This window comes from Leucoraja erinacea, chromosome 15 (assembly GCF_028641065.1).
Source record: "Leucoraja erinacea ecotype New England chromosome 15, Leri_hhj_1, whole genome shotgun sequence".
In the NCBI taxonomy this organism is placed as follows: domain Eukaryota; kingdom Metazoa; phylum Chordata; class Chondrichthyes; order Rajiformes; family Rajidae; genus Leucoraja; species Leucoraja erinaceus.
Window position 1 is genome coordinate 43,359,138 of NC_073391.1, and position 10,255 is coordinate 43,369,392.

Genomic DNA, 10,255 nt, shown 5'->3' on the forward strand with positions numbered 1-10,255 from the left:
TGCAGAACATGGGTAGGTGATGTTTCATGTCGGGACCCTTCTTCAGGCTGATTGTAAGATGGGGGTGGCAAGTTGGAAGAGATGGGGCAGAACATAACCTGGCAGTTCTCCCTCCCATTCCCACACTGACCTTTGTGTCCAAGGCCTCCTCCATTGTCAGAGTGAGGCCTAACGCACATTGGAGGAACAGCATCTCATATTTCGCTTGGGCAGCTTGGATACTGATGTCTCTAACTTCAAGTAACCTCCCTCTCCATCCCTCAAGCTTCCTCCCCACAGCCATTGGGCTATTGAACTCAACTCAAACAAAACTCTGAACATTAATAGCCCATTATCTGTTTATTTGCACTATATCTGTTTTATTTATTCATGTGTGTATATATTTATACAACGGTATATGGACACACTGATCTGTTCTGTATTCATGCCTTCTATATTCTGTTGTGCTGAAGCAAAGCAAGAATTTCCTTGACCTGTCTGGGACACATGACAATAAACTCTCTTGAATCTTGAAGTTCAAGTTACTCCCAAGTCACACCAGCCTTTCGTTCTCACCTAGCAATCAGCTAACAATGGCCTGTTTCCTTTGTCATTGTTACTTTTTTTTGAATATCTTTCATCCACTTGTTCTATATCTGTCCACTTCGCCGTCCATATCTCTTGTTTTCCTTTCCGGTGACTTTCAGTCCGAAGAAGGGTCTCGACCCCAAACATCGCCCATTCCTTCTCTCCAGAGATGCTGCCTGACCCGCTGAGCCACTCCAGCTTTTTGTGTCTTTCATCGGTTTAAGCCAGCACCTGCAGTTCCTTCCCACACACCTGGCAGGTAATAGGTTGATACAGATGAGGGGGGGGGGGGGGGGGGGGGTTGATAGGATGTTGGCTTTTCTATCTTTTGGATAGTTAAATAGATATGTGGGGAATGGAGGGAGATAGATGATGTACAAACCCAGAGCCGGTAAACGCTCCTCGTTCATTAACCCAATCATTGCTGGGATCATTGCATCAGGCTCTTACAGATCAATATAGAAACATAGGTGTGGGAGGAGGTCTTTCGGCCCTTCGAGTCAGCACCACCGTTCATTGTGATCATGGCTGATCGTCCCCTATCAATAACCCGTGCCTGCCTTCTCCCCATATCCCTTGACTCCACTAACCCCTAGAGCTCTATCTAACTCTCTCTTAAATCCATCCAGTGATTTGGCCTCCACCACCCTCTGTGGCTGGGAATTCCACAAATTCACAACTTCTCTGGGCGAAAACATTTTTTCTCACCTCAGTCTTAAATGGCCTCCCCTTTATTCTAAGACTGCGGCCCCCTGGTTCTGGGACTGGCCCAACATTGGGAACATTTCTCCTGCATCTAGCTTGTCCAGTCCTTTTGTATCTCCTAACCCTCCCACTCTTCATCACACGGGGTAACGGTCGAGAAACACAAGACCCACCTGAAGAGGTCTTTCCTGAAGACAATGATGCGTAGGTAATCGGCCAGTTTCTTCTGCATCATGGCAAGCCTTAACCAGGCCCGAGCTCGGCCCAGCGGGGTTCTGCAAAGGAATGGCAGCCACAACTGTCAAGCTTACAGAGACTAATAATGCAGTTTATAATGATGCCATGAGAATATTGCTTTAGAGACCTCGATGGTGTCGTGCAAGTGAAATGTTTGTGGCTGCAGGAGTCAACACTTTACAGTCTTAAGAAATCTTATGTATTAGCCGGATTAATGAGTCTGAAAATGAAATCATTTTGGCCTTATCAAACAGGTTTAGCACTACACACTACCAATCCCAGCTGTGGAGACATTGGTATCGTTGTAGGACATTGATTTTTTAAATTCTTGATCTTAAACCACGTATTGTGCTTTTGAATGTAAATTATTGCCTCAGAGGGCGGTGGAGGCAGGTTCTCTGGATGCTTTCAAGAGAGAGCTAGATAGGGCTCTTAAAAATAGCAGAGTCAGGGGATATGGGGAGAAAGTAGGAAGCGGGTACTGATTGTGGATGATCAGCCATGATCACATTGAATGGCGGTGCTGGCTCGAAGCGCTGAATGGCCTACTCCTGCACCTATTGTCTATTGTGCTTTTGTAAGCAATTTATTGTGCTTCTGTATGCAATTTATTCTATGTAATGTCTTGCCTTTTATCTGGATCTTGTGTCTGTAATAAAAGGTAAGTCAGTAAAGAAGCAATTACTAGGCCTCAATTGTAAGGCAGCGGTGGAGTATCTGCCTTACTGCGCCAGAGACCCGGCTTCGATCCCGACCTCGTGTGCTGACTGTACAGGAGTTTGTACGTTCTCCCTGTGCCACGCGTGGCTTATCTCCGGGTGCTCCGGTTTCTTCCCACTTTCCAAAGGCGTGCAGGATTGCCCGTTAATTGGTTTCTGTAAATTGTCCCCAGTGTTTGGGCTAGAGTGCGGGGCGATCGCTGGTCGGCGGGGACTCGGTGGGACGAAGGACCAGTTTCCACGCTGTATCTCTAAACTAAACTACCACACCTTTCTCTAACTACATAAAATAATTGTTCGTCATTAGCCACTTCCCACTGAGATTAGAATCTCTGCCCTTGATCGATGTTGACCCTCGGGGCTGCACCAGCTGGTAGATAACCATATAACAATTACAGCACAGAAACAGGCCATATCGACCCTTCTAGTCCGTGCCGAACACGTATTCTCCCCTAGTCCCATATACCTGCGCTCAGACCATAACCCTCCATTCCTTTCCCGTCCATATAACTATCCAATTTATTTTTAAATGATAAAAACGAACCTGCCTCCACCACCTTCACTGGAAGCTCATTCCACACAGCTACCACTCTCTGAGTAAAGAAGTTCCCCCTCATGTTACCCCTAAACTTCTGACCCTTAATTCTCAAGTCATGTCCTCTTGTTTGAATCTTCCCTACTCTCAGTGGGAAAAGCTTATCCACGTTTTCACACAGAGAGTGGTGAATCTCTGGAACTCTCTGCCACAGAGGGTAGTTGAGGCCAGTTCATTGGCTATATTTAAGAGGGAGTTAGATGTGGCCCTTGTGGCTAAGGGGATTAGGGGGTATGAAGAGAAGGCAGGTATGGGATACTGAGTTGAATGATCAGCCATGATCATATTGAATGGCGGTGCAGGCTCGAAGGGCTGAATGGCCTACTCCTGCACCTAATTTCTATGTTTCTATGTTTCTATGTCAACTCTGTCTATCCCTCTCATCATTTTAAAGACCTCTATCAAGTCACCCCTTAACCTTCTGCACCCCAAAGAATAAAGCCCTAACTTGTTCAACCTTTCTCTGTAACTTAGTTGCTGAAACCCAGGCAACATTCTAGTAAATCTCCTCTGTACTCTCTCTAAGATCTGCTGCCTCAACAGCGCCAAAGACCTGACCGCATCTTTTACAACATCTCCCCTGTAACGTGGTGCCCAGAACTGAACACAATACCCTAAATGCGGCCTCACCAACTGGGGCGTCACGGTGGCGCAGCGGTAGAGCTACCGGTTTACAGCGCCAGACACCCGGGTTCGAACCTGCCCACGGGTGCTTCTATCTATGCGGAATTTGCACGTTCTCCCCGTGACCGTGTGGGTTTTCTCAGAGATCTTCATTGCCCTCCCACACTCCAAAGACGTACAGGTTTGTGGGTTAATTGGCTTGGTATAAGTGTACAACTGTCCCTAGTGTGTGTAGGATAGTGTTAAGGGCATGTCCCACTTTCACGACCTAATTCATGACCTAATTCACGACCCTTGACTCATACTCGCAGCATGGTCGTCACAAGGTCGCAGGTAGGTCGTGATGCTAGTCGTAGGTACTCGTGGCATCAAGTAGGTCGGGGCGTTTTTTTCAACGTGATGAAAAATGTCCACGAGAAAAAAAGGTCATGAATTAGGTCGTGAAAGTGGGACAGGCCCTTTAGTGTGCGGCAGTCGCTGGTCGGTGTGGATGCGGTGGGCCAGAGGGCCTGTTTCCGCGCTGTATCTCTAAACTAAACTAAACCAAACCAACGTCTTACAGTATGTATAGCTGCAACATGGCCTCCCAACTTCTATACTCAACCAAACTATTTGGCGGAAAAATAAAATCAGACCAATTTTCCTTTAATATTTGAGCATTTCTACGACATCCATATGCGCGACTAAATTCCTTACTTTAACCCGGGCAGGTCACGCACACTTGTTACAATCTCCGCAACTTCGGGGCAGAGTTTCTCCACGAGTTCCAGGGGGCCCCATAGTGACTTGTTCTGTCCGAGGAAAGACTTCTTCACTGCAACACAAGATAGGGGGGAGGGGGAAGAAAAGCCACGTTATAAACAGCATCAACATCCGAAATGTGCTCATTGAGGCTCTGGGGGTTCGGGGATGAGAGGTTATAAGAGAGAGCACCAGCACACGGAAGCAATTATCTAAGAAATCCCATCAACGCCTCTACTTTAAGAGTCATCGAGCCTTCGGCCCAACTTGCCCACACTGGCCAACATGCCCCAGTGACACTAGTCCCGCCTGCCCGCGTTTGGCGATTCATGGTTGTCGATTCATATTTGGCGATTTGATACATTCTTGATGTATACAAGAGAGAGTTAGATGTAGCTCTTGGGGCTAACGGAATCAAGGGATATGGAGAGAATGGAGGAACGGGGTACAGATTTTGGATGATCAGCCAATGGCGGTGCTGCCTCGAAGGGCCGCATGGCCACCTCCTGCACCTGTTTTCTACACTTCTACAGTCCATATCCCTCCAAACCTGTACCCGTCTAACTGTCGACTTCCTCTGAAGATTGCGGAGATTAGTTTAGTTTAGAGAGACAGCGCGGAAACAGGCCCTTCGGCCCATTGAGTCCATGCCGACCAGCGATCCCCGCACATTATTCTGCACACACCGGCGACAATTTACAATTTTACCCAAACCAATTAACCTCCAAACCTGTACATCCTTGGAGTGTGGGAGGTAACCGGAGTTCCTGGGGAAAATCCATGGGGAGAACGTACAAAGTCAGTACAGACAAGCGCCTGTAGTCAGGATCGAACCCGAGTCTCTGGCGCTGCAAGGCAGCAACTCTACCGCTGTGCCACCGTGCCACCCAGACTCTGCTGAACGTCTACTGGGATACAGTGGAGCATGTTGACTGGTTGCATCACGGCCTAGTTCAGCAACTTGACCGCCCAGGAGAGAAGACGACTGCAAGGAGATGTCAACACTGCCCAGTCCATCACGGGTACTAACCTCCCCACTAGCAAAGGGTTCTACAGGAGTCATCAGAGCATGATCGGAGACCCACACCACCCTGGCCACACACTCACTTCACTCCTGCCATCAGGATGTAGGTACAGGAGCCTGAAAACTGTAACGTTCAGGTTCAGGAACAGCTTCTTCCCTACAGCCAGCAGGCTATTAAACATTGCAACCTCCAAATAACCTCTGAACTAGAGACTTGGGAGTATTGGTTTTGTCTTTTTGCACTATTATTGTTTATTTGTTTATGTGTATGTATGTGTATCTCTCTTTCTCTCTCTCTCTCTATATATATATATATTATATTATATTATATATTATATATATATATAAATACACACACATAAACACATATATATATACGCACAAACACACACACACATATATATATATATATACTAGACTAAGTGGGACCCGTTGGGTCCCAGCATCACACGGGAGGGCTGGTCACCAACGCAATATTCCACCTCTCAACCAATTCCAATACTGCTCACCAGTGGAGGGGGGCTGTCTGTTGTGCTAGTATGGGTGTTGCGGGCCGAAGGTACTGGTTTCCAGAGGGCTAGTATAGACATTGTGGGCCGTATGGATGCTTGGGCAGGCATTCAACTGTTGCAACAATTTTAAAAGCCAAGCCAAGGCAAACAATTGGGCTGCAGCCACCCGACAACCAAAATTCATTTTGTGAACACAAACTTGTTAAAAAAGGCTGCAGCCAGTTTACAGCCGCATCGAGGGGACCTCGCTCAGAGACCCCCTCCACCGCATGTGTGCCGAGGATTTTTCCCGTCGATGAAAGTTGACAGACATATTAATGATTTTACAAAATTCCCTATTCTCTCTGCTGCCCCTGCTGGAGGGAGGGGGAGGGACTATAAAACCAGGAAGTGGTGTGCCTCAATCAGTCTCTGCAAGTGGTGTGCCTCAATCAGAGCTCTAAATAACACTGAATAAAAGTCTCCACAACTGTGAGTACCCATAATGTGGTTTGAAAATGAAAATATGGTCAGTTTGCGGAAAAATGCACTGCCTGCAAATGGTTGTTTGGGTTGAAGTAAAAAGGAACCCTCTCTCTCTCTCCCCTCCTCTCTCCCCCCACCTCTCTCTCTCTCTCTCCCCTCTCTCTCTCTCTCTCTCTCTCTCCCTCTCTCTCTCTTTCTCTCTCTCTCCCCCTCTCCCCCATCACCCCCCCTCTCCTCTCCCCCCCCCTCCTCTCTACCCACCCTCTCTTCTCTCCCCCCCTCCTCCCTCTCTCCTCCCACCTCTCCCCCTCACCCCCCTCTCAGCACCCACTCTCTCACCCCCTCACTCTCACCCTCTCTCTCTCCTCCCCTCCCTTTCCCCCCTCACCCCCTTCTCCTCCTCTCCACCCCTCATCCCTCTTGCCCTCTCTGTGTGTGTGTCTCTCTCTCTGTCTCTGCCCCTTCTCTCTCTGCCCTCACTCTCTAACCCCGCCCCCCCCCCCTCCCTCTCTAGATGTGACTGCAAGTTGGGGGCTACTCGTCAGTAGATAGGGTGGTTATGGGGTAAAAGGAGCAAATTAATAATATTAATATAATATCAAGGGGGGTAATTAGCATGAGTGCGGGGGGGGGGGGGGATTGTTATAGTGTGTGTGACGCGGGCATCCCCCCCCCCCCCCCCCCCCCCCACAACCGCACGTTGGGGGAACAGACCCAACGGGTCTGCACTTGGTCTAGTAGATATATAGATATATACACATACACACACACACAACAAATGACAATATATAAATATATATATACTGAATCTATAGATAAATAGTTCTTCCGTATATTATATTCATATATTATATGTCTACATATCCTGTTGTGCTGCTGCAAGTAAAATTTCATTGTTCTGTTCAGGACAAAGGACAATAAAACACTTGTGAACAGAATTAGGCTGTGGCGATTCTTCCGTGGGCAAATAATTTCCATGTAGACCAAGTCCAACTTCAATGGCTACACAATACCCAGCGGTAGAGTTGCTGCCTCACAGCGCCAGAGACCCGGGTTCGATCCTGACGACGGGTGCTGTCTGTACGGAGTTTGCACGTTCTCCCCGTGACCGCATGGGTTTTCTCCGAGATCTTCAGTTTCCTCCCACGCTCCAAAGACGTACAGGTTTGTAGGTTAACTGGCTTTGGTAAAAGTAGTAAATGTTCCCAAGTGTGTGTGGGGCAGTGCTCGTGTACGGACAGGGTGATCGCTGGCCGGCGAGGACTCGGTGGGCCGATGGGCCTGCTTCCTTGCTGTATCTTTGAAGAAGAAGGAAAATTGGACTGATTTTTCTTTCTGCCATATAGTTTAATTGGGTATAGAAGTTGGGAGGTCACGTTGCAGTTATATACTGTAAGACGTTGGTTTGGTTTAGTGCAGTTTAGTTTTACTCAGGCCCACTGAGTTTGCACTGACCAGCGATCCCTGCACATTATTAACACTATCCAACACACACTAGGGACAATTTACACTAATACCAAGCCAATTAACCTACAAACCTGTACGTCTTTGGAGTGCGGGAGGAAACCGAAGATCTCGGAGCAAACCTACGCAGGTCACGGGGATAACGTACAAACTTCGTACAGACAAGCACCCGTGGTCGGGATCAAACCCGGGCCTCTGACGCAGTAAGCGCTGTAAGGCAACAACTCCACGCGCCTCCCTAGTGCGCTACCTTTCAGCCCGTGCTTGAGACAATGCTCCATCACGATGAAGAACTGCTGCAGCGGCGCGTAATCCGAGTCCAGTGTCCGTCCGAAGCTCAGGGCCGACTCAATCAGTCCTTTCACACTCAGGTTCGCCATCTTCAGCAGGTTTGCTCGTTCAATGGCCATCGGGTCCCTCGGTGCTGAGCAAACAAACAAAACAGGCAATAATTAGACGCCAGAGAATCCCTTCAGTCTCAACACCAGCCAATTCCCCGCTCCCAATCGCACGCACGTGCCCTATACCTCCTGACGTTCCACTCCCATCCTTCTTCCCTCTGCCCTCTCCTCCTAGATCCACCAAGCTCACAGCTCCCTCGCCATTCCCAAAGACCCATCTCCTCAATCTGTTGTCTTCACCTTCCCACACATCCTCCCCCCTCCCCGTCCACTATCCTCCCTCCCCCCTCCTCTCTCCTTTCCTTCCCCTATCCCTTCCCACCCCTCCCTGTCCTTTCTACCTGCTCCCTTCCCACCTCCAACTCCTTCCTTTCCCTTCTCCCCATCCCTTGTCCTCTCCTCATCCCCCCTTCTCCCCAACTCTTCTCCCTTCCCTACCTCCTCCCCTCTCACCCTCTCCTCCTATCCACCTGTCCCCCCATCCTCTGCTTCCCTCTGAAGGTAAGCATGCAGCTTCAGTAGGCAGTGATAGGAAGCTAATGCCATGTTGGGCTTCATAACAAGAGGAGTTAAGTATAGGAGCAAAGAGGTCCTTCTGCAGTTGTACAGGGCCCTGGTGATACCACACCTGGAGTATTGTGTGCAGTTCTGGTCCCCAAATTTGAGGAAGGACATCCTTGCTATTGAGGGAGTGCAGCCTAGGTCCACGAGGTTAATTCCCGGGATGGAGCGGCTGGGCTTGTATACACTTGAATTTAGAATGATGAGAGGGGATCTTATTGAAACATAGAAGATTATTAAGGGATTGGCCATGCCAGAGGCAGGAAACATGTTCCTGATGTTGGGGGAGTCCAGAACCAGGAGCCAAAGGTTACAAATAAAGGGTATGCCATTTAGAATGGAGATGAGAAAAACATTTTCACCCAGAGAGTTGTGAATCTGTGGAATTCTCTGCCTCAGAAGGCAGTGGAGGCCAATTCTCTGGATGCTTTCAAGAGAGAGTTAGATAGAGCTCTTAAAGAGAGCGGAGTCGAGGGATATGGGGAGAAGGCAGGAATGGGGCATCGATTGTGGATGATCAGCCATGATCACAGTGAATGACGGTGCTGTCTTGAAGGGCCGAATGGTCTACTCCTGCACCTATTCTGTCTGTGGAATGGGGTACCGATTGTGGATGATCCTGCACCTACTCCTGCACCTATTGTCTATTGTCTCCCCACCCCCTCTACCTCCCTCCCCTCACCTCATCCCATCCCACCCCCTCCACCTGCTCATACATCCTCTCCTTCCATCCCCACTCCCCCCTTCCTCAACCTTCCATCCCCCCTCACTTTGAAGAAAGATTTGATAACTAGGATTGTATTCTCTGCAGCAACGGTGGTGAGGAAAAGACTTCGTTGAGGTGAATAATATTATGAGAATAGGACCTGTTTCTCTTAACAAAGAGTGTAAGAAGGAACTGCAGATGCTGGTTTAAACTGAAGATAGACACTAAAAGCTGGAATAACTCAGCAGGCCAGGCAGCATCACTGGAGAGAAAGAATAGGTGATGGTTCGGATCAAAGACCTTCAGACTGAAGAGGTTGAAAGCCAGCCATAAACCACAATGACTGGAGATGTGTGTTATCCAACTAAGGGCAGAAATCAGAATCATGTGTTCGTCTTTATTGACGTGTGACACCATAATAAATATATTACAGAAAAAAGAATTAATGGGATGGCACGGTGGCGCAGCGGTAGAGTTGCTGCCTTGCAGCACCACAGACCCAGATTTGATCCTGACTACGGGTGCTGTCTGTACAGTATTTGTACAATCTCCTTATGACCACATGGGTTTCTCCGGATATTCCAGTTTCTCCCACATCTGAAAGAAGTGCAGGTTTGTAGGTTAATTGGCTTCTGTAAATTGTCCCTGGCATGTAGGATCCAATTGGTGTATGGTAGGTTGCTGGTCGGTGTGGACTTGGTGGGCCGAAGGGCCATTTTCCATATATATGTTTTACATATATATCTTAATTTCATTGAACCATGTACGGTTGAATATGTGGCATTATTTTTGTCTTGTTTCTATAGTCAAAGGGTAAGGTTGATTGATTTATTTGTGCAGAACAGTGATGAAAGTCTGACTCCTCCTGCCTTGTTTCTATGTTTTTGTTTCTCTATATATGCATAACAGCATGAATTATAATCTGATTTCCATA

The 10,255-nt window shown here is 48.1% G+C and overlaps 1 protein-coding gene across 2 annotated transcripts in view; it reads right to left on the bottom strand.

Annotated features, from left to right (window-relative positions):
- rufy2 (RUN and FYVE domain containing 2) overlaps positions 1–8,101 on the bottom strand; it is a 50,756-nt gene extending 42,655 nt beyond the window's left edge. The window contains exons 1-3 of one of the 2 annotated variants that reach the window (XM_055647299.1): positions 7,904–8,101; positions 4,144–4,261; positions 1,446–1,547 (exon numbers count right to left, since the gene is read on the bottom strand). In XM_055647299.1, coding sequence (XP_055503274.1) covers positions 1,446–1,547; positions 4,144–4,261; positions 7,904–8,063 — 380 coding nt within the window. In that variant the 5' untranslated portion in view covers positions 8,064–8,101. The remainder of the gene's footprint in view (positions 1–1,445; positions 1,548–4,143; positions 4,262–7,903) is intronic. The other variant, XM_055647298.1, reaches the window with a different exon arrangement.
- Positions 8,102–10,255: the final 2,154 nt, after the last annotated feature.